Source organism: Mustelus asterias, unplaced genomic scaffold (assembly GCF_964213995.1).
Source record: "Mustelus asterias unplaced genomic scaffold, sMusAst1.hap1.1 HAP1_SCAFFOLD_2908, whole genome shotgun sequence".
Taxonomy (NCBI): Eukaryota; Metazoa; Chordata; class Chondrichthyes; order Carcharhiniformes; family Triakidae; genus Mustelus; species Mustelus asterias.
In genome coordinates, this window is record NW_027592853.1 from 18883 (window position 1) to 43735 (window position 24853).

The window sequence follows — 24853 nt, forward strand, 5'->3', positions numbered from 1 at the left end:
GGTGTGCATTTTGGTGATAGTGACCACAATTCGGTTACGTTCACCTTAGTGATGGAAAGGGATAGGCATGAACCTCGGGCCAGTGGTTTTAGCTGGGGGAAGGGTAATTATGAGGCTATTAGGAGAGAATTAGGAAACATAGGTTGGACTAGGAGATTACAGGGACTGGGAACGTCCGACATGTGGAGTTTTTTCAAGGAGCAGCTACTGCGAGTCTGTGATAGGTATGTCCCTGTCAGGCAAGGAGGAATTGGTAGGGCTAGGGAACCGTGGTGCACCAAAAAAGTTTCTTTGTTGGTTAAAAAGAAAAAGGAGGCTTATGTTCGGATGAGACGTGAGCACTCGGGTAGTGCACTAGAAAGCTTTAGATTGGCTAAGAGGGAGTTGAAGAGCGAGCTTAGAAGGGCTAAAAGGGGACATGAGAAGACTTTGGCGGATAGGGTTAAAGAGAATCCTAAGGCGTTCTATAGGTATGTCAAGAACAGAAGGTTGGTTAGGGCAAGTTTAGGGCCAGTTATAGATGGCAGAGGGAAGTTATGTGTGGAACCGGAGGAGATTGGTGAAGCATTGAACCAATATTTCTCTTCGGTGTTCACGCAAGGGGACATGAATATAGCTGAGGAGGACACTGGGTTGCAAGGGAGTAGAATAGACAGTATTACAGTTGATAAGGAGGATGTGCAGGATATTCTGGAGGGTCTGAAAATAGATAAATCCCCTGGTCCGGATGGGATTTATCCAAGGATTCTCTGGGAGGCAAGAGAAGTGATTGCAGAGCCTCTGGCTCTGATCTTCAGGTCGTCGTTGGCCTCTGGTATAGTACCAGAAGATTGGAGGTTAGCGAATGTTGTCCCATTGTTTAAGAAGGGGAACAGAGACTTCCCCGGGAATTATAGACCGGTGAGTCTCACTTCTGTTGTCGGCAAGATGTTGGAAAAAATTATAAGGGATAGGATTTATAGTTATTTGGAGAGTAATGAATTGATAGGTGATAGTCAGCATGGTTTTGTGGCAGGTAGGTCGTGCCTTACTAACCTTATTGAGTTTTTTGAGAAAGTGACCAAGGAGGTGGATGGGGGCAGGGCAGTGGACGTGGTATATATGGATTTTAGTAAGGCGTTTGATAAGGTTCACCATGGTAGGCTTCTGCAGAAAATGCAGATGTATGGGATTGGGGGTGATCTAGGAAATTGGATCAGGAATTGGCTAGCGGATAGGAAACAGAGGGTGGTGGTTGATAGTAAATATTCATCATGGAGTGCGGTTACAAGTGGTGTACCTCAGGGATCTGTTTTGGGGCCACTGCTGTTTGTAATATTTATTAATGATCTGGATGAGGGTATAGTTGGGTGGATTAGCAAATTTGCTGATGACACCAAAGTCGGTGGTGTGGTAGACAGTGAGGAAGGGTGTCGTAGTTTGCAGGAAGACTTAGACAGGTTGCAAAGTTGGGCCGAGAGGTGGCGGATGGAGTTTAATGCGGAGAAGTGTGAGGTAATTCACTTTGGTAGGAATAACAGATGTGTTGAGTATAGGGCTAACGGGAGGACTTTGAATAGTGTGGAGGAGCAGAGGGATCTAGGTATATGTGTGCATAGATCCCTGAAAGTTGGGAATCAAGTAGATAAGGTTGTTAAGAAGGCATATGGTGTCTTGGCGTTTATTGGTAGGGGGATTGAATTTAGGAGTCGTAGCGTTATGTTGCAACTGTACACAACTCTGGTGCGGCCGCACTTGGAGTACTGTGTGCAGTTCTGGTCCCCACATTACAGGAAGGATGTGGAGGCTTTGGAGAGGGTGCAGAGGAGGTTTACCAGGATGTTGCCTGGTATGGAGGGGAGATCCTATGAGGAGAGGCTGAGGGATTTGGGATTGTTTTCGCTGGAAAGGCGGCGGCTAAGAGGGGATCTTATTGAAACATATAAGATGATTAGAGGTTTAGATAGGGTGGATAGTGATAGCCTTTTTCCTCTGATGGAGAAATCCAGCACGAGGGGGCATGGCTTTAAATTGAGGGGGGGTAGTTATAGAACCGATGTCAGGGGTAGGTTCTTTACCCAGAGGGTGGTGAGGGATTGGAATGCCCTGCCAGCATCAGTAGTAAATGCGCCTAGTTTGGGGGCGTTTAAGAGATCCGTAGATAGGTTCATGGACGAAAATAAATTGGTTTAGGTTGGAGGGTCACAGTTTTTTTTTTTAACTGGCCGGTGCAACATCGTGGGCCGAAGGGCCTGTTCTGCGCTGTAATGTTCTATGTTCTATGTTCTATGTTCTACACTGTCCCCATTAAACACTCCCAGGACAGGTACAGCACGGGTTTAGATACAGAGTAAAGCTCCCTCTACACTGTCCCCATCAAACACTCCCAGGACAGGTACAGCACGGGGTTAGATACAGAGTAAAGCTCCCTCTACACTGTCCCCATCAAACACTCCCAGGACAGGTACAGCACGGGGTTAGATACAGAGTAAAGCTCCCTCTACACTGTCCCCATCAAACACTCCCAGGACAGGTACAGCACGGGGTTAGATACAGAGTAAAGCTCCCTCGACACTGTCCCCATCAAACACTCCCAGGACAGGTACAGCACGGGGTTTGATACAGAGTAAAGCTCCCTCTACACTGTCCCCATCAAACACTCCCAGGACAGGTACAGCACGGGGTTAGATACAGAGTAAAGCTCCCTCTACACTGTCCCCATCAAACACTCCCAGGACAGGTACAGCACGGGGTTCGATACAGAGTAAAGCTCCCTCTACACTGTCCCCCATCAAACACTCCCAGGACAGGTACAGCACGGGGTTAGATACAGAGTAAAGCTCCCTCTACACTGTCCCCCATCAAACACTCCCAGGACAGGTACAGCCCGGGGTTAGATACAGAGTAAAGCTCCCTCTACACTGTCCCCCATCAAACACTCCCAGGACAGGTACAGCCCGGGGTTAGATACAGAGTAAAGCTCCCTCTACACAGTCCCCCCCATCAAACACTCCCAGGACAGGTACAGCACGGGGTGAGATACAGAGTAAAGCTTCCTCTACACTGTCCCCCATCAAACACTCCCAGGACAGGTACAGCACGGGGTTAGATACAGAGTAATGCTCCCTCTACACAGTCCCCCCCATCAAACACTCCCAGGACAGGTACAGCACGGGGTTAGATACAGAGTAAAGCTCCCTCTACACTGTCCCCCATCAAACACTCCCAGGACAGGTACAGCACGGGGTTAGATACAGAGTAAAGCTCCCTCTACACTGTCCCCCCATCAAACACTCCCAGGACAGGTACAGCACGGGGTTAGATACAGAGTAAAGCTCCCTCTACACTGTCCCCCATCAAACACTCCCAGGACAGGTACAGCACGGGGTTAGATACAGAGTAAAGCTCCCTCTACACTGTCCCCCATCAAACACTCCCAGGACAGGTACAGCACGGGGTTAGATACAGAGTAAAGCTCCCTCTACACTGTCCCCATCAAACACTCCCAGGACAGGTACAACACGGGGTTAGATACAGAGTAAAGCTCCCTCGACACTGTCCCCCATCAAACACTCCCAGGACAGGTACAGCACGGGGTTAGATACAGAGTAAAGCTCCCTCTACACTGTCCCCATCAAACACTCCCAGGACAGGTACAGCACGGGGTTAGATACAGAGTAAAGCTCCCTCTACACTGTCCCCATCAAACACTCCCAGGACAGGTACAGCACGGGGTTAGATACAGAGTAAAGCTCCCTCTACACTGTCCCCCATCAAACACTCCCAGGACAGGTACAGCACGGGGTTAGATACAGAGTAAAGCTCCCTCTACACTGTCCCCATTAAACACTCCCAGGACAGGTACAGCACGGGTTTAGATACAGAGTAAAGCTCCCTCTACACTGTCCCCATCAAACACTCCCAGGACAGGTACAGCACGGGGTTAGATACAGAGTAAAGCTCCCTCTACACTGTCCCCATCAAACACTCCCAGGACAGGTACAGCACGGGGTTAGATACAGAGTAAAGCTCCCTCTACACTGTCCCCATCAAACACTCCCAGGACAGGTACAGCACGGGGTTAGATACAGAGTAAAGCTCCCTCGACACTGTCCCCATCAAACACTCCCAGGACAGGTACAGCACGGGGTTTGATACAGAGTAAAGCTCCCTCTACACTGTCCCCATCAAACACTCCCAGGACAGGTACAGCACGGGGTTAGATACAGAGTAAAGCTCCCTCTACACTGTCCCCATCAAACACTCCCAGGACAGGTACAGCACGGGGTTCGATACAGAGTAAAGCTCCCTCTACACTGTCCCCCATCAAACACTCCCAGGACAGGTACAGCACGGGGTTAGATACAGAGTAAAGCTCCCTCTACACTGTCCCCCATCAAACACTCCCAGGACAGGTACAGCCCGGGGTTAGATACAGAGTAAAGCTCCCTCTACACTGTCCCCCATCAAACACTCCCAGGACAGGTACAGCACGGGGTGAGATACAGAGTAAAGCTTCCTCTACACTGTCCCCCATCAAACACTCCCAGGACAGGTACAGCACGCGGTTAGATACAGAGTAATGCTCCCTCTACACAGTCCCCCCCATCAAACACTCCCAGGACAGGTACAGCACAGGGTTAGATACGGAGTAAAGCTCCCTCTACACTGTCCCCATCAAACACTCCCAGGACAGGGACAGCACGGGGTTCGATACAGAGTAAAGCTCCCTCTACACTGTCCCCCCCATCAAACACTCCCAGGACAGGTACAGCACGGGGTTAGATACAGAGTAAAGCTCCCTCTACACTGTCCCCATCAAACACTCCCAGGACAGGTACAGCACGGGGTTAGATACAGAGTAAAGCTCCCTCTACACTGTCCCCATCAAACACTCCCAGGACAGGTACAGCACGGGGTTAGATACAGAGTAAAGCTCCCTCTACACTGTCCCCCATCAAACACTCCCAGGACAGGTACAGCACGGGGTTAGATACAGAGTAAAGCTCCCTCTACACTGTCCCCCATCAAACACTCCCAGGACAGGTACAGCACGGGGTTAGATACAGAGTAAAGCTCCCTCTACACTGTCCCCATTAAACACTCCCAGGACAGGTACAGCACGGGTTTAGATACAGAGTAAAGCTCCCTCTACACTGTCCCCATCAAACACTCCCAGGACAGGTACAGCACGGGGTTAGATACAGAGTAAAGCTCCCTCTACACTGTCCCCATCAAACACTCCCAGGACAGGTACAGCACGGGGTTAGATACAGAGTAAAGCTCCCTCTACACTGTCCCCATCAAACACTCCCAGGACAGGTACAGCACGGGGTTAGATACAGAGTAAAGCTCCCTCGACACTGTCCCCATCAAACACTCCCAGGACAGGTACAGCACGGGGTTTGATACAGAGTAAAGCTCCCTCTACACTGTCCCCATCAAACACTCCCAGGACAGGTACAGCACGGGGTTAGATACAGAGTAAAGCTCCCTCTACACTGTCCCCATCAAACACTCCCAGGACAGGTACAGCACGGGGTTCGATACAGAGTAAAGCTCCCTCTACACTGTCCCCCATCAAACACTCCCAGGACAGGTACAGCACGGGGTTAGATACAGAGTAAAGCTCCCTCTACACTGTCCCCCATCAAACACTCCCAGGACAGGTACAGCCCGGGGTTAGATACAGAGTAAAGCTCCCTCTACACTGTCCCCCATCAAACACTCCCAGGACAGGTACAGCCCGGGGTTAGATACAGAGTAAAGCTCCCTCTACACAGTCCCCCCCATCAAACACTCCCAGGACAGGTACAGCACGGGGTGAGATACAGAGTAAAGCTTCCTCTACACTGTCCCCCATCAAACACTCCCAGGACAGGTACAGCACGGGGTTAGATACAGAGTAAAGCTCCCTCTACACAGTCCCCCCCATCAAACACTCCCAGGACAGGTACAGCACGGGGTTAGATACAGAGTAAAGCTCCCTCTACACTGTCCCCCATCAAACACTCCCAGGACAGGTACAGCACGGGGTTAGATACAGAGTAAAGCTCCCTCTACACTGTCCCCCCATCAAACACTCCCAGGACAGGTACAGCACGGGGTTAGATACAGAGTAAAGCTCCCTCTACACTGTCCCCCATCAAACACTCCCAGGACAGGTACAGCACGGGGTTAGATACAGAGTAAAGCTCCCTCTACACTGTCCCCCATCAAACACTCCCAGGACAGGTACAGCACGGGGTTAGATACAGAGTAAAGCTCCCTCTACACTGTCCCCATCAAACACTCCCAGGACAGGTACAACACGGGGTTAGATACAGAGTAAAGCTCCCTCGACACTGTCCCCCATCAAACACTCCCAGGACATGTACAGCACGGGGTTAGATACAGAGTAAAGCTCCCTCTACACTGTCCCCATCAAACACTCCCAGGACAGGTACAGCACGGGGTTAGATACAGAGTAAAGCTCCCTCTACACTGTCCCCATCAAACACTCCCAGGACAGGTACAGCACGGGGTTAGATACAGAGTAAAGCTCCCTCGACACTGTCCCCATCAAACACTCCCAGGACAGGTACAGCACGGGGTTTGATACAGAGTAAAGCTCCCTCTACACTGTCCCCATCAAACACTCCCAGGACAGGTACAGCACGGGGTTAGATACAGAGTAAAGCTCCCTCTACACTGTCCCCATCAAACACTCCCAGGACAGGTACAGCACGGGGTTCGATACAGAGTAAAGCTCCCTCTACACTGTCCCCCATCAAACACTCCCAGGACAGGTACAGCACGGGGTTAGATACAGAGTAAAGCTCCCTCTACACTGTCCCCCATCAAACACTCCCAGGACAGGTACAGCCCGGGGTTAGATACAGAGTAAAGCTCCCTCTACACTGTCCCCCATCAAACACGCCCAGGACAGGTACAGCCCGGGGTTAGATACAGAGTAAAGCTCCCTCTACACAGTCCCCCCCATCAAACACTCCCAGGACAGGTACAGCACGGGGTGAGATACAGAGTAAAGCTTCCTCTACACTGTCCCCCATCAAACACTCCCAGGACAGGTACAGCACGGGGTTAGATACAGAGTAAAGCTCCCTCTACACAGTCCCCCCCATCAAACACTCCCAGGACAGGTACAGCACGGGGTTAGATACAGAGTAAAGCTCCCTCTACACTGTCCCCCATCAAACACTCCCAGGACAGGTACAGCACGGGGTTAGATACAGAGTAAAGCTCCCTCTACACTGTCCCCCCATCAAACACTCCCAGGACAGGTACAGCACGGGGTTAGATACAGAGTAAAGCTCCCTCTACACTGTCCCCCATCAAACACTCCCAGGACAGGTACAGCACGGGGTTAGATACAGAGTAAAGCTCCCTCTACACTGTCCCCCATCAAACACTCCCAGGACAGGTACAGCACGGGGTTAGATACAGAGTAAAGCTCCCTCTACACTGTCCCCATCAAACACTCCCAGGACAGGTACAACACGGGGTTAGATACAGAGTAAAGCTCCCTCGACACTGTCCCCCATCAAACACTCCCAGGACAGGTACAGCACGGGGTTAGATACAGAGTAAAGCTCCCTCTACACTGTCCCCATCAAACACTCCCAGGACAGGTACAGCACGGGGTTAGATACAGAGTAAAGCTCCCTCTACACTGTCCCCATCAAACACTCCCAGGACAGGTACAGCACGGGGTTAGATACAGAGTAAAGCTCCCTCTACACTGTCCCCCATCAAACACACCCAGGACAGGTACAACACGGGGTTAGATACAGAGTAAAGCTCCCTCTCCACTGTCCCCCCATCAAACACTCCCAGGACAGGTACAGCACGGGGTTAGATACAGAGTAAAGCTCCCTCTACACTGTCCCCATCAAACACTCCCAGGACAGGTACAGCACGGGGTTAGATACAGAGTAAAGCGGGGAGAACGGGGACCCTCCCTCACACGCAGTTACGTTGGAGATCTGAGTGCGTGATTGCCACACTGACTGGGGGAATCTCTGTTTCAGGATCGGAGTAGTTCCAGCGGTCCGCCTCGGAATTGGAAAGGGATTGGGATTGCGATGTTGGTGATCGGCTTAATCTCCTCAATGGTGATCGTCTCCATTATCCTCCTCAGCCCAGGTACCGTCCACCGCACACACCTCCAGAGACACAGAGCAGCTTAGTCAGTGAATACCACACACAGAGGCCATTCAGCCCCTCCTCCAGCCTGTTACACAGGAACAGGAGGCCATTCAGCCCCTCCTCCAGCCTGTCACACAGGAACAGGAGGAGGCCATTCAGCCCCTCCTCCAGCCTGTTACACAGGAACAGGAGGCCATTCAGCCCCTCCTCCAGCCTGTCACACAGGAACAGGAGGAGGCCATTCAGCCCCTCCTCCAGCCTGTCACACAGGAACAGGAGGCCATTCAGGCCCTTCTCTAGCCTCTTACACAGGAACAGGAGGCCATTCAGCCCCTCCAGCCTGTTACACAGGAACAGGAGGAGGCCATTCAGCCCCTCTCCTCCAGCCTGTCACACAGGAACAGGAGGAGGCCATTCAGCCCCTCTCCTCCAGCCTGTCACACAGGAACAGGAGGGTGCCCTCCAGCCCTTTCTTTTCCCCGTGCTGAGATTAGCTGAGGTGGCACGGTGAGAGTGGGGTGACGGGGTGAGATTACAGTGGAGATAGGTGCAGCTTTAAGGAGCCTCTCTGACTCTGCGTTCCCCTGTGCCTGACAGAGGAGCCAATCCCCAGCCCCAGACAGATGCTAACACTGGAAGATCTCAATGCACCTGAGTTCCAGATCCACGATCCTCAACTTAAATGGGCAAAGGGTGAGTAACTTCAATCTGTATTTAACCGCAGGGAATGCTTTACTCTGTATCTAACCCCGTGCTGTACCTGTCCTGGGAGTGTTTGATGGGGGACAGTGTAGAGGGAGCTTTACTCTGTATCTAACCCCGTGCTGTACCTGTCCTGGGAGTGTTTGATGGGGGACAGTGTAGAGGGAGCTTTACTCTGTATCTAACCCCGTGCTGTACCTGTCCTGGGAGTGTTTGATGGGGGACAGTGTAGAGGGAGCTTTACTCTGTATCTAACCCCGTGCTGTACCTGTCCTGGGAGTGTTTGATGGGGGACAGTGTAGAGGGAGCTTTACTCTGTATCTAACCCCGTGCTGTACCTGTCCTGGGAGTGTTTGATGGGGGACAGTGTAGAGGGAGCTTTACTCTGTATCTAACCCCGTGCTGTACCTGTCCTGGGAGTGTTTGATGGGGGACAGTGTAGAGGGAGCTTTCCTCTGTATCTAACCCCGTGCTGTACCTTCCTGGGAGTGTTTGATGGGGGACAGTGTAGAGGGAGCTTTACTCTGTATCTAACCCCGTGCTGTACCTGTCCTGGGAGTGTTTGATGGGGGGACAGTGTAGAGGGAGCTTTACTCTGTATCTAACCCCGTGCTGTACCTGTCCTGGGAGTGTTTGATGGGGACAGTGTAGAGGGAGCTTTACTCTGTATCTAACCCCGTGCTGTACCTGTCCTGGGAGTGTTTGATGGGGACAGTGTAGAGGGAGCTTTACTCTGTATCTAACCCCGTGCTGTACCTGTCCTGGGAGTGTTTGATGGGGGGACACGGCAGAGAGTTTAATCCTGGATGACTGTCTGGGTTTGAGGGTGAGGAGTTTTGCATTTGGAATGGGCGATGATGGAGAGAGGGATACTGATGGAATTTTCCCCCAACGCAGGAGATGAGGTGATCTTTCGCACACTCGATGGTGATGTTATCAGACAGAACGTTGTGACGAGGAAGGTGATAACTCTGGTGGGACGCGGCACCTTTGTAAGTCGATATCAGGTGGATATTGTTGAGATCTTGCGGCTTTCCCCCCCACCCCCCACCCGCCACCCCCCACCAGCCCCCCCCTCCCCCCACCAGACCCCCCCCCTCCCTCCACCAGCCCCCCCCCCAACCCCCACCGCCCACCGCCCGCTCCGTGAGACTCCCTTCTCCTGGGCTGCCTGATCTCAGTGCCATACCCACTATTCCCATCTATTCCCCTACTGCCTCTGATAGAACATAGAACAGTACAGCACAGAACAGGCCCTTCGGCCCACGATGTTGTGCCGAGCTTTATCTGAAACCAAGATCAAGCTATCCCACTCCCTATCATCCTGGTGTGCTCCATGTGCCTATCCAATAACCGCTTAAATGTTCCTAAAGTGTCTGACTCCACTATCACTGCAGGCAGTCCATTCCACACCCCAACCACTCTCTGCGTAAAGAACCTACCTCTGATATCCTTCCTATATCTCCCACCACGAACCCTATAGTTATGCCCCCTTGTAATAGCTCCATCCACCCGAGGAAATAGTCTTTGAACGTTCACTCTATCTATCCCCTTCATCATTTTATAAACCTCTATTAAGTCTCCCCTCAGCCTCCTCCGCTCCAGAGAGAACAGCCCGAGCTCCCTCAACCTTTCCTCATAAGACCTACCCTCCAAACCAGGCAGCATCCTGGTAAATCTCCTCTGCACTCTTTCCAGCGCTTCCACGTCCTTCTTATAGTGAGGTGACCAGAACTGCACACAATATTCCAAATGTGGTCTCACCAAGGTCCTGTACAGTTGCAGCATAACCCCACGGCTCTTAAACTCCAACCCCCTGTTAATAAAAGCTAACACACTATAGGCCTTCTTCACAGCTCTATCCACTTGAGTGGCAACCTTTAGAGATCTGTGGATATGGACCCCAAGATCTCTCTGTTCCTCCACAGTCTTCAGAACCCTACCTTTGATCCTGTAATCCACATTTAAATTTGTCCGACCAAAATGAATCACCTCACATTTATCAGGGTTAAACTCCATTTGCCATTTTTCAGCCCAGCTTTGCATCCTATCTATGTCTCTTTGCAGCCTACAACAGCCCTCCACCTCATCCACTACTCCACCAATCTTGGTGTCATCAGCAAATTTACTGATCCACCCTTCAGCCCCCTCCTCTAAGTCATTAATAAAAATCACAAAGAGCAGAGGACCAAGCACTGATCCCTGTGGCACTCCGCTAGCAACCTGCCTCCAGTCTGAAAATTTTCCATCCACCACCACCCTCTGTCTTCGATCAGATAGCCAGTTACCTATCCAATCTGCCAACTTTCCCTCTATCCCACACCTCCTTACTTTCTTCATAAGCCGACCATGGGGGACCTTATCAAACGCCTTACTAAAATCCATGTATATGACATCAACTGCCCTACCTTCATCAACACACTTAGTTACCTCCTCAAAAAATTCTATCAAATTTGTGAGGCACGACTTGCCCTTCACGAATCCGTGCTGACTATCCCGGATTAATCCACATCTTTCTAAATGGCCATAAATCCCATCCCGAAGGACCTGATCTTCCAACTCCTTCAACCCATCCAACACCTGCCAGCCCACCTCATTCTAATCATCTCTGTAACCTCCTCCAGCCCCCTACACCCCCTCCCTATCTCTGTAACCTCCTCCGGTCCCCCTACACCCCCTCCCTATCTCTGTAACCTCCTCCAGCCCCCTACACCCCCTCCCTATCTCTGTAACCTCCTCCAGCCCCCTACACCCCCTCCCTATCTCTGTAACCTCCTCCAGCCCCCTACACCCCCTCCCTATCTCTGTAACCTCCTCCGGTCCCCCTACACCCCCTCCCTATCTCTGTAACCTCCTCCAGCTCCCCTACACCCCCTCCCTATCTCTGTAACCTCCTCCAGCCCCTACACAACCTCCCTATCTCTGTAACCTCCTCCAGCCCCCTACACCCCCTCCCTATCTCTGTAACCTCCTCCAGCCCCCCTACACCCCCTCCCTATCTCTGTAACCTCCTCCAGCCCCCTACACCCCCTCCCTATCTCTGTAACCTCCTCCAGCCCCCTACACCCCCTCCCTATCTCTGTAACCTCCTCCAGCCCCCTACACGCCCTCCCTATCTCTGTAACCTCCTCCAGCCCCCTACACCCCTCCCTATCTCTGTAACCTCCTCCAGCCCCCTACACCCCCTCCCTATCTCTGTAACCTCCTCCAGCCTCCTACACCCCCTCCCTATCTCTGTAACCTCCTCCAGCCCGCTACACCCCCTCCCTATCTCTGTAACCTCCTCCAGCCCCTCTACACCCCCTCCCTATCTCTGTAACCTCCTCCAGCCCCCTACACCCCCTCCCTATCTCTGTAACCTCCTCCAGCCCCCTACACCCCCTCCCTATCTCTGTAACCTCCTCCAGCCCCCCTACATCCTCTCCCTATCTCTGTAACCTCCTCCAGCCCCCTACACCCCCTCCCTATCTCTGTAACCTCCTCCAGTCCCCCTAAACCCCCTCCCTATCTCTGTAACCTCCTCCAGCCCCTACACACCCTCCCTATCTCTGTAACCTCCTCCAGCCCCCTACACCCCTCCCTATCTCTGTAACCTCCTCCAGCTCCCCTACACCCCCTCCCTATCTCTGTAACCTCCTCCAGTCCCCCTAAACCCCCTCCCTATCTCTGTAACCTCCTCCAGCCCCCTACACCCCCTCCCTATCTCTGTAACCTCCTCCAGCCCCCTACACCCCCTCCCTATCTCTGTAACCTCCTCCAGCCCCCTACACCCCCTCCCTATCTCTGTAACCTCCTCCAGCCCCCTACACCCCCTCCCTATCTCTGTAACCTCCTCCAGCCCCCCTACACCCCCTCCCTATCTCTGTAACCTCCTCCAGCCCCCTACACCCCCTCCCTATCTCTGTAACCCCCTCCAGCCCCCTACACCCCCTCCCTATCTCTGTAACCCCCTCCAGCCCCCTACATCCCCTCCCTATCTCTGTAACCTCCTCCAGCCCCCTACACCCCCTCCCTATCTCTGTAACCTCCTCCAGCCCCCTACACCCCCTCCCTATCTCTGTAACCTCCTCCAGCCCCCCTACACCCCCTCCCTATCTCTGTAACCTCCTCCAGCCCCCTACACCCCCTCCCTATCTCTGTAACCCCCTCCAGCCCCCTGCATCCCCTCCCTATCTCTGTAACCTCCTCCAGCCCCCTACACCCCCTCCCTATCTCTGTAACCTCCTCCAGCCCCCTACACCCCCTCCCTATCTCTGTAACCTCCTCCAGCCCCCCTACACCCCCTCCCTATCTCTGTAACCTCCTCCAGCCCCCCTACACCCCCTCCCTATCTCTGTAACCTCCTCCAGCCCCCTACACCCCCTCCCTATCTCTGTAACCTCCTCCAGCCCCCCTACACCCCCTCCCTATCTCTGTAACCTCCTCCAGCCCCCTACACCCCCTCCCTATCTCTGTAACCTCCTCCAGCCCCCCTACACCCCCTCCCTATCTCTGTAACCACCTCCAGCCCCTACACCCCCTCCCTATCTCTGTAACCTCCTCCAGCCCCTACACCCCCTCCCCATCTCTGTAACCTCCTCCAGCCCCCTACACCCCCTCCCTATCTCTGTAACCTCCTCCAGCCCCCCTACACCCCCTCCCTATCTCTGTAACCTCCTCCAGCCCCCTACACCCCCTCCCTATCTCTGTAACCTCCTCCAGCCCCCCTACACCCCCTCCCTATCTCTGTAACCACCTCCAGCCCCTACACCCCTCTCTATCTCTGTAACCTCCTCCAGCTCCCCTACACCCCCTCCCTATCTCTGTAACCACCTCCAGCCCCTACACCCCCTCCCTATCTCTGTAACCTCCTCCAGCCCCCTACACCCCCTCCCTATCTCTGTAACCTCCTCCAGCCCCCCTACACCCCCTCCCTATCTCTGTAACCACCTCCAGCCCCTACACCCCTCCCTATCTCTGTAACCTCCTCCAGCCCCCTACACCCCCTCCCTATCTCTGTAACCTCCTCCAGCCCCCTACACCCCCTCCCTATCTCTGTAACCTCCTCCAGCCCCCTACACCCCCTCCCTATCTCTGTAACCTCCTCCATCCCCTACACCCCCTCCCTATCTCTGTAACCACCTCCAGCCCCTGCACCCCCTCCCTATCTCTGTAACCACCTCCAGCCCCTACACCCCCTCCCTATCTCTGTAACCACCTCCAGCCCCTGCACCCCCTCCCTATCTCTGTAACCTCCCACGACCCTCCGAGATCTCTGCGCTCCTCCAATTCCGGCCTCTCGAACCCCCCCCCCCCCCCCCCGATTCCCATCGCTCCGCCATTGGCGGCCGTGCCTTCAGCTGCCTGGGGGGCCCCGAGCTCTGGAAGTCCCTCCCTGAACCTCTCCACCTCTCTCTGTCTCTCTCTCTCCCTCTCTCCCTCTCCACCTCTCTCTCTCTCCCTCTCTCCCTCTCCACCTCTCTCTCTCTCTCCCTCTCTCCCTCTCCACCTCTCTCTCTCTCTCTCTCTCTCTCACTCTTTTTTCCGACTTACAACCAATCCTTTGTCCAAGATTTTTCTTTGCCCAGTCTCGGATATCTCCTCGGGTGACTGAATGTCACAGGTTGGCACAGTGAGGTTAGCACTGCTGCTTCACAGCGCCAGGGACCCGAGTTCGATTCCCGGCTTGGGTCACCGTCTGTGCGGAGTTTGCACGTTCTCCCCGTGTCTGCGTGGGTTTCCTCCGGGTGCTCCGGTTTCCTCCCACTGTCCGAAAGACGGGGCTGGTTAGGGTGGATTGGGCCGTGCTAAATTCTCCCTCAGTGTCACCCGAACAGGCGCCAGAGTGTGGGGACTAGGGGGATTCTCACAGTAACTTCATTGCAGTGTTAATGTAAGGCCTACTTGCGAATAGTAAACAAACGTAGACTTAATTGCTAATTGCTGCTTTGAAAGCATTCTGGTGTTTTAGAAATACAAACCCTTAAAATTCTTGGGGCTATTCCTCATTGCCTTTGTTTCTGAGAGAGAGACGGAGAGAGAGAGGCAGCGCGAGAGAGACAGCGCGAGAGAGAGGCAGCGTGAGAGAGACTGGGAGAGAGAGAGACTGGGAGAGAGAGAGACTGGGAGAGAGAGAGAGAGAGACATAGAGACTAAGAGAGAGAGAGACTGAGAGAGAGACAGCGCGAGAGAGAGTCAGGGAGAGAGAGAGAGACTGGGAGAGAGAGAGACTGGGAGAGAGAGAGAGAGAGACATAGAGACTAAGAGAGAGAGAGACTGAGAGAGAGAGACAGACAGCGAGAGAGAGACAGGCTGAGAGAGAGAGACAGCGAGAGAGAGACAGCAAGAGAGAGAGAGAGACAGCGAGAGAGACAGCAAGAGAGAGAGAGGGAGAGAGACAGCGAGAGAGACTGGGAGAGAGAGAGAGAGACTGTGAGCGAGAGAGAGACTGGGAGCGAGAGAGAGACTGGGAGCGAGAGAGACTGGGAGAGAGAGAGAGAGAGGGAGTGGGAGAGAGAGAGACTGGGAGAGAGAGAGAGACTGGGAGCGAGAGAGAGACTGGGAGCGAGAGAGAGACTGGGAGCGAGAGAGACTGGGAGAGAGAGAGAGAGAGGGAGTGGGAGAGAGAGAGACTGGGAGAGAGAGAGAGAGGGAGTGGGAGAGAGAGAGAGAGGGAGTGGGAGAGAGAGAGAGAGAGAGACTGGGAGCGAGAGAGAGACTGGGAGAGAGAGAGACTGGGAGTGGGAGAGAGAGAGAGACTGGGAGTGGGAGAGAGAGAGAGAGACTGGGGGAGACTGGGAGAGAGAGAGACTGGGAGAGAGAGAGAGAGAGAGACTGGAGAGAGAGAGAGACTGGGAGAGAGAGAGAGAGAGACTGGGGGAGAGAAAGAGAGACTGGGAGAGAGAGAGACAGAGACTGGGAGTGGGAGAGAGAGAGAGAGAGAGACTGGGAGTGGGGGAGAGAGAGAGAGAGACTGGGAGTGGGAGAGAGAGAGACGGGGGAGAGAAAGAGAGACTGGGAGAGAGAGAGACAGAGACTGGGAGTGGGAGAGAGAGAGACTGGGAGTGGGGGAGAGAGAGAGAGAGAGACTGGGAGTGGGAGAGAGAGAGAGAGAGAGACTGGGAGTGGGAGAGAGAGAGAGAGAGAGACTGGGAGTGGGAGAGAGAGAGAGAGAGAGACTGGGAGTGGGAGAGAGAGACTGAGACTGGGAGAGACTGAGACTGGGAGTGAGAGAGAGACACAGATGGAGAGAGAGACGGAGAGAGAAAGAAGGAGGGAGGGAGGGAGAGAGACGGAGAGAGCAAGAGAGAGACAGGGAGAGAGGGAGAGAGAGAATTAGACACAGAGAGAGACAGGGAGAGGGGAATGAAGTGTGTCGTGTTTACAGGAATGGTGGGGGGGGGTGTGGGGGGGAGTGTGTTTGTAACCACTCCCCCTCTGTTGCCTGCTGTCCTGTACCCAGTTTGTGAGTCCCCTCTCTCTATTTACCCACCAGCTTAGCCTCAAGGCCACAGGGTACCAGGTGTCGGCGGATCTGAATTACGTACTGCTCTCCCACAATGTCACCCAGGTAAGATACCTGAAGACAGGTAGGATACACCTGGGCACCGCGCTGATCACTGATTGGCTGGGGCACTGCGTGGGGAGACTGCGGCGGGGAGGTTAGCCCATTGGACAGTGACGCCAATCACCCAGACAGCCCACCAGCCAGCAACGACCCACAGCTCCTGACATAACCAGCACAATGTCCCAGCGGCTAACCCCGTGCTGTACCTGTCCCGAGGGACAGTGTAGAGGGAGCTTTACTCTGTATCTAACCCCGTGCTGTACCTGTCCTGGGAGTGTTTGATGGGGGGACAGTGTAGAGGGAGCTTTACTCTGTATCTAACCCCGTGCTGTACCTGTCCTGGGAGTGTTTGATGGGGACAGTGTAGTGGGAGCTTTACTCTGTATCTAACCCCGTGCTGTACCTGTCCTGGGAGTGTTTGATGGGGGACAGTGTCGAGGGAGCTTTACTCTGTATCTAACCCCGTGCTGTACCTGTCCTGGGAGTGTTTGATGGGGACAGTGTAGTGGGAGCTTTACTCTGTATCTAACCCCGTGCTGTACCTGTCCTGGGAGTGTTTGATGGGGGACAGTGTCGAGGGAGCTTTACTCTGTATCTAACCCCGTGCTGTACCTGTCCTGGGAGTGTTTGATGGGGACAGTGTAGAGGGAGCTTTACTCTGTATCTAACCCCGTGCTGTACCTGTCCTGGGAGTGTTTGATGGGGACAGTGTAGAGGGAGCTTTACTCTGTATCTAACCCCGTGCTGTACCTGTCCTGGGAGTGTTTGATGGGGACAGTGTAGAGGGAGCTTTACTCTGTATCTAACCCCGTGCTGTACCTGTCCTGGGAGTGTTTGATGGGGGACAGTGTAGAGGGAGCTTTACTCTGTATCTAACCCCGTGCTGTACCTGTCCTGGGAGTGTTTGATGGGGGATAGTGTAGAGGGAGCTTTACTCTGTATCTAACCCCGTGCTGTACCTGTCCTGGGAGTGTTTGATGGGGACAGTGTAGAGGGAGCTTTACTCTGTATCTAACCCCGTGCTGTACCTGTCCTGGGAGTGTTTGATGGGGACAGTGTAGAGGGAGCTTTACTCTGTATCTAACCCCGTGCTGTACCTGTCCTGGGAGTGTTTGATGGGGGGACAGTGTAGAGGGAGCTTTACTCTGTATCTAACCCCGTGCTGTACCTGTCCTGGGAGTGTTTAATGGGGGACAGTGTAGAGGGAGCTTTATTCTCTCCTGGTGTGTGCTACCACACTGGGGATAGAGGGTTTAAACACACAAGTCTACAAGGCAATGTGTTCCTCTGTAACTGACAGTGTTGGGAAGATCTCGGGATGGGACGGGTTTGAAGTGGAAAGTGTTTTTCAACATCATCTGACGTCTCAGTATTACCGACTCAGCAATAATGTGTCAGCAGTCAGCATGGACATGGATTAATGTAGAGAGAGCGCGAGGGAGAGAGAGTGTTCTAGAACGTGCTGCTGATGTTCAGTATAACAGCTTCCATTGCTACAGCCCTGGCTCACTCTGGGGTACAGCAGTGGTGGTGCGTCTGCTCGATCCTGGTGTTTAGTATGAATGAGATTACACGCAATAGTTTGAAAGTTCAAGTTTATTTATTAGTGTCACAAGTAGGCTTGGAGTCAGAGGTTTACAGCATGGAAACAGGCCCTTCGGCCCAACTTGTCCATGCTGCCCTTTTGTTTAAACCCTGAAGCTAGTCCCAATTGCCCACATTTGCCCCATATCCCTCTATACCCATCGTAGCCATGTAACTGTCTAAACGCTTTTTAAAAGACAAAATTGTACCCGCCTCTACTACTGCCTCTGGCAGCTCGTTCCAGACACTCACCACCCTCTGTGTGAAACAAATGCCCCTCTGGACACTTTTGTATCTCTCCCCTCTCACCTTAAACCTATGCCCTCTAGTTTTAGACTCCCCTACCTTTGGGAAAAGATATTGACTATCTGGCTGATCTGTGCCCCTCATTATTTTATAGACCTCTATAAGATCACCCCTCAGCCTCCTACGCTCCAGAGAAAAAAGTCCCAGTCTATCCAGCCTCTCATAAGAACATAAGAACATAAGAAATAGGAGCAGGAGTAGGCCATCCGGCCCCTCGAGCCTGCCCCGCCATTCAATAAGATCATGGCTGATCTGATGTGGATCAGTACCACTTACCCGCCTGATCCCTATAACCCTTAATTCCCTTACCGATCAGGAATCCATCTATCCGCGCTTTAAACATATTCAACGAGGAAGCCTCCACCACCTCAGTGGGCAGAGAATTCCAGAGATTCACCACCCTCTGAGAGAAGAAGTTCCTCCTCAACTCTGTCTTAAACCGACCCCCCCTTTATTTTGAGGCTGTGTCCTCTAGTTTTAACTTCCTTACTAAGTGGAAAGAATCTCTCCGCCTCCACCCTATCCAGCCCCCGCATTATCTTATAGGTCTCCATAAGATCCCCCCTCATCCTTCTAAACTCCAACGAGTACAAACCCAATCTCCTCAGCCTCTCCTCATAATCCAAACCCCTCATCTCCGGTATCAACCTGGTGAACCTTCTCTGCACTCCCTCCAATGCCAATATATCCTTCCTCATATAAGGGGACCAATACTGCACACAGTATTCCAGCTGCGGCCTCACCAATGCCCTGTACAGGTGCATCAAGACATCCCTGCTTTTATATTCTATCCCCCTCGTGATATAGGCCAACATCCCATTTGCCTTCTTGATCACCTGTTGTACCTGCAGACTGGGTTTTTGCGTCTCATGCACAAGGACCCCCAGGTCCCTTTGCACGGTAGCACTCTCCTTATAACTCAATCCATCAAGTCCCGGTAGCACTCTCCTTATAACTCAATCCATCAAGTCCCGGTAGCATCCTAGTAAATCTTTTCTGCACTCTTTCTAGTTTAATAATATCCTTTCTATAATAGGGTGACCAGAACTGTACACAGTATTCCAAGTGTGGCCTTACCAATGTCTTGTACATCTTCAACAAGACGTCCCAACTCCTGTGTTCAATGTTCTGACCGATGAAACCAAGCGTTACATGAACACTGCAATGAAGTAGCTGTGAAAATCCCCAATAGGAGGAGTATTTAGCTGCACAGAATCAGGCCATTCATCCCCTCTACCCCGTACCCGTGTTCCTGCTGTACTCCAGCCTCCTGAGATTAGTGCGACTCGAGTGCTAGTCATTGTCGATGGGCTGAAGGGCCTTTTCTGAGCTGAATCTCTGTATTTAACCATCCGCCCCCTTCCCCCATCGGGAAAAAGATACTAAAGTCTGAGGTCACGTACCGACCGACTCAAGAACAGCTTCTTCCCTGCTGCTGCTGCCGTCAGACTTTTGAATGGACCGACCTGATATTAAGCTGATCTTTCTCTATGCTCGCTATACAGACAAAGCATACCGTTCATAGAGAAGGAAAGGAGAGGGTGCAGAAAGTAGTGTTACAGTCACAGCTCGGGGTGTAGAGAAAGATCAGCTTAATGCGAGGTAGGTCCATTCAAAAGTCTGACGGCAGCAGCAGGGAAGAAGCTGTTCTTGAGTCGGTCGGTACGTGACCTCAGACTTTTGTATCTTTTTCCCCCGACGGAAGAAGGTGGAAGAGAGAATGTCCGGGGTGCGTGGGGGGTCCTGAGTCATGCTCCAACCTCTCCAATCTATCCTCATAGCTGAGGTTTCTCAGCCCGAGAACCATTCTTTTAACCTCTTCTGCACTCTCTCCAATGTGTTCACATCCTTCCACTCGTGTGTTGCCCAGAACTGTGCACAATATTCCAGCTGAGGTCTAACCAGTGTCTTGTACAAGTTCACCATAACCTCCCTTACTCTTGTACTCTATGCCCCTGTGTGTGCGTGGTGTAGGTACACCCACGGCGCTGTTAGGGAGGGAGTTCCAGGATTGTGATTGGACATCAGTCAGTCCCCGTGTGTGTGTGGTGTAGGTACACCCACGGCGCTGTTAGCAAGGGAGGTCCAGGATTGTGATTGGACATCAGTCAGTCCCCGTGTGTGTGTGGTGTAGGTACACCCACGGCGCTGTTAGCAAGGGAGGTCCAGGATTGTGATTGGACATCAGTCAGTCCTCGTGTGTGTGGGGTGTAGGTACATCCACGGCGCTGTTAGGGAGGGAGTTCCAGGATTGTGATTGGACATCAGTCAGTCCCCGTGTGTGTGTGTGGTGTAGGTACATCCACGGCGCTGTTAGGGAGGGAGTTCCAGGATTGTGATTGGACATCAGTCAGTCCCCGTGTTGTAGGTACACCCATAGTTGTGTGTGTGTGTTTGTGTGTGTGTGTGTGTGTGTGTGTGTGTGTGCGTGTGTCGGAGGGGGGAACTTGCAGGTAGTGGTGTTCCCCATGCATCTGCTGCTTTCCCCCCCCACCCCACCCCCATCTTGACCTTCTAGGTGGGTAGAGGTGGTGGGTTTGGAAGGTGCTGTTCGAAGGAGCCTCGGCGAGTCGCTGCGGGGCATCCAGTAGTTGGTGCGCACAGCTGCCGCTGTGCATCGGTGGTGGAGGGAGTGGATGTCGAGGGGGGGGCGGGGGGTGGTAGTGTGTCGAGCAGAGTCGGGGGCTGCTTTGTCCTGGATGGTGTGGAGCTTCTCGAGTGTTGTCGGAGTCGCGCTCGTCCAGGCGAGTGGAGAATATTCCATCGCACTCCTGACTTGTGTCCTTGTACCCCCAGCTTCTCCCAACAACGCATTTTAGTTCAATCTATTCTCCTTCCCCCAAACACTGAGAAAACTCTGACAAGAAAACTCAAACTGCAAAGGAACAGGAGGAGGCCATTCAGCCCCTCCCCCTCCAGCCTGTTACACAGGAACAGGAGGAGGCCATTCAGCCCCTCCTCCTCCTCCAGCCTGTTACACAGGAACAGGGGGAGGCCATTCAGCCCCTCCTCCTCCTCCAGCCTGTTACACAGGAACAGGAGGAGGCCATTCAGCCCCTCCTCCTCCAGCCTGTTACACAGGAACAGGAGGAGGCCATTCAGCCCCTCCTCCTCCAGCCTGTTACACAGGAACAGGAGGAGGCCATTCAGCCCCTCCTCCTCCTCCAGCCTGTTACACAGGAACAGGAGGAGGCCCATTCAGCCCCTCCCCCTCCAGCCTGTTACACAGAAACAGGAGGAGGCCATTCAGCCCCTCCTCCTCCTCCAGCCTGTTACACAGGAACAGGGGGAGGCCATTCAGCCCCTCCTCCTCCTCCAGCCTGTTACACAGGAACAGGAGGAGGCCATTCAGCCCCTCCTCCTCCAGCCTGTTACACAGGAACAGGAGGAGGCCATTCAGCCCCTCCTCCTCCTCCAGCCTGTTACACAGGAACAGGGGGAGGCCATTCAGCCCCTCCTCCTCCTCCAGCCTGTTACACAGGAACAGGAGGAGGCCATTCAGCCCCTCTCCTCGAACCTGCTACACAGGAACAGGTGGAGGCCATTCAGCCCCTCCTCCTCCAGCCTGTTACACAGGAACAGAAGGAGGCCATTCAACCCCTCCTCCTCCAGCCTGTTACACTGGAACAGGAGGAGGCCATTCAGCCCCTCTCCTCGAACCTGCTACACAGGAACAGGTGGAGGCCATTCAGCCCCTCCTCCTCCTGGAGCCTGTAACAGAGAGAGAGGGAGAGAGACAGACCGAGACAGACCATGAGAGAGACAGTGAGAGGAAGACAGAGAGAGAGATGCTGAGAGGCAGGGAGAGAGACAGACAGAGAGAGAAACTGTTCCTCAGTGGCAAGAGGGTCGGTAACCAGAGGGTGGGGGGGGTTGAGGGGGGGACAGATTGAAGAGATTTGGTGAAAGAACCAGAGGGGGTTGGAGGGGGAGATGAGGGGAAGTTTCCGACCCAGCGAAGGGCTCTCAGTCCCTCTCCGGGAGTGAGGTTAACTGTCTGCCATTCTCCCCCAATCTGCAGATCTATCGTCACTCATACACAGCCTCCTACACCATCTACAACGTCCTCAATGGGTAAGACTATCTCTCACTGCCACACCCCTCCCTGCCTCACTCTCATCCTACACGAGACCGTCATTTCACAGGCCCCAAGGTGGCCGGCTACCCCCCAACACCATCTCCTATCGGAGGGTCAGTGCACAGGGAGCGCCGCGCTGTGGGTCAGTGCTGAGGGTGCGCCGCACTGTGGGAGGGTCCGTGCTGAGGGAGCGCCGCACAGTGGGAGGGTCGGTGCTGAGGGAGCGCCGCACTGTGGGAGGGTCAGTGCACAGGGAGCGCCACACTGTGGGAGGGTCAGTGCTGAGGGAGCGCCGCACTGTGGGAGGGTCCGTGCTGAGGGAGCGCCGCACAGTGGGAGGGTCAGTGCACAGGGAGCGCCACACTGTGGGAGGGTCAGTGCTGAGGGAGCGCCGCACTGTGGGAGGGTCAGTGCTGAGGGAGCGCCGCACTGTGGGAGGATCAGTGCTGAGGGAGCGCCGCACTGTGGGAGGGTCAGTGCTGAGGGAGCGCCGCACTGTGGGAGGGTCAGTGCTGAGGGAGCGCCGCACTGTGGGAGGGTCAGTGCTGAGGGAGCGCCGCACTGTGGGAGGATCAGTGCTGAGGGAGTGCCGCAGTGTGGGAGGGTCAGTGCTGAGGGAGTGCCGCACTGTGGGAGGGTCAGTGCTGAGGGAGCGCCACACTGTGGGAGGGTCAGTGCTGAGGGAGCGCCGCACTGTGGGAGGGTCAGTGCTGAGGGAGCACCGCACTGTGGGAGGATCAGTGCTGAGGGAGTGCCGCACTGTGGGAGGGTCAGTGCTGAGGGAGCGCCGCACTGTGGGAGGGTCAGTGCCGAGGGAGAGCCGCACTGTGGGAGGGTCAGTGCTGAGGGAGCGCCGCACTGTGGGGAGGGTCAGTGCTGAGGGAGCGCCGCACTGTGGGAGGGTCAGTGCTGAGGGAGCGCCGCACTGTGGGAGGGTCAGTGCTGAGGGAGCGTCGCACTGTGGGAGGGTTGGTGCTGAGGGAGCGCCGCACTGTGGGAGGGTCAGCGCTGAGGGAGCGCCGCACTGTGGGAGGGTCAGTGCTGAGGGAGCGCCGCACTGTGGGAGGGTCAGCGCTGAGGGAGCGCCGCACTGTGGGGAGGGTCAGTGCTGAGGGAGCGCCGCACTGTGGGAGGGTCAGCGCTGAGGGAGCGCCGCACTGTAGGGAGTCAGTGCCGCTGGATGTGGACCAAGGAATAAGGATGCCGTTTAATCGATTTTTCCTGTTGGTGCTTGGGATTCACATGCCATTCTCTTTATGGTTGCAGGGAGTGCTTGGAGCTGATGGCACCTGAGGTCCAAGGTAGCACACTACAGTACGCAGCCTGGGGAACACAAGGCAGCCAACTGGTGAGACACACACACATCACCCTGAATATCGTGAAAGATAGATTCCTCCCAGACTGAGAGAGCCACAGGGAATGTAGAGATACAGCATCCAACTAACTTCACTGTGTGTCTAACCCCGTGCTGTACCTGTCCTGGGAGTGTTTGATGGGGACAGTGTAGAGGGAGCTTTACTCTGTACCTAACCCCGTGCTGTACCTGTCCTGGGAGTGTTTGATGGGGACAGTGCAGAGGGAGCTTTACTCTGTATCTAACCCCGTGCTGTACCTGTCCTGGGAGTGTTTGATGGGGACAGTGTAGAGGGAGCTTTACTCTGTATCTAACCCCATGCTGTACCTGTCCTGGGAGTGTTTGATGGGGACAGTGTAGAGGGAGCTTTACTCTGTATCTAACCCCGTGCTGTACCTGTCCTGGGAGTGTTTGATGGGGGACAGTGTAGAGGGAGCTTTACTCTGTATCTAACCCCGTGTTGTACCTGTCCTGGGAGTGTTTGATGGGGACAGTGTAGAGGGAGCTTTACTCTGTATCTAACCCCGTGCTGTACCTGTCCTGGGAGTGTTTGATGGGGGACAGTGTAGAGGGAGCTTTACTCTGTATCTAACCCCATGCTGTACCTGTCCTGGGAGTGTTTGATGGGGGACAGTGTAGAGAGAGCTTTACTCTGTATCTAACCCCGTGCTGTACCTATCCTGGGAGTGTTTGATGGGGGACAGTGTAGAGGGAGCTTTACTCTGTATCTAACCCCGTGCTGTACCTATCCTGGGAGTGTTTGATGGGGGACAGTGTAGAGGGAGCTTTACTCTGTATCTAACCCCGTGCTGTACCTGTCCTGGGAGTGTTTGATGGGGGACAGTGTAGAGGGAGCTTTACTCTGTATCTAACCCCGTGCTGTACCTGTCCTGGGAGTGTTTGATGGGGGACAGTGTCGAGGGAGCTTTACTCTGTATCTAACCCCGTGCTGTACCTGTCCTGGGAGTGTTTGATGGGGACAGTGTAGAGGGAGCTTTACTCTGTATCTAACCCCGTGCTGTACCTGTCCTGGGAGTGTTTGATGGGGACAGTGTAGAGGGAGCTTTACTCTGTATCTAACCCGTGCTGTACCTGTCCTGGGAGTGTTTGATGGGGACAGTGTAGAGGGAGCTTTACTCTGTATCTAACCCGTGCT

At 54.0% G+C, this 24853-nt stretch overlaps 1 protein-coding gene across 1 annotated transcript; it reads left to right on the forward strand.

Annotated features, from left to right (window-relative positions):
• Nucleotides 1–8021: 8021 nt before the first annotated feature.
• LOC144490131 (inactive dipeptidyl peptidase 10-like) lies at nt 8022–23691 on the forward strand (the record flags this gene model as incomplete). Its single annotated transcript, XM_078207938.1, has 6 exons — nt 8022–8124; nt 8725–8820; nt 9727–9821; nt 16304–16378; nt 22287–22339; nt 23610–23691. Coding segments are annotated over exons 1-6 (462 nt in total), but the record flags the coding sequence as incomplete, so codon positions are not given.
• Between the last annotated feature and the right edge of the window lie 1162 nt (nt 23692–24853).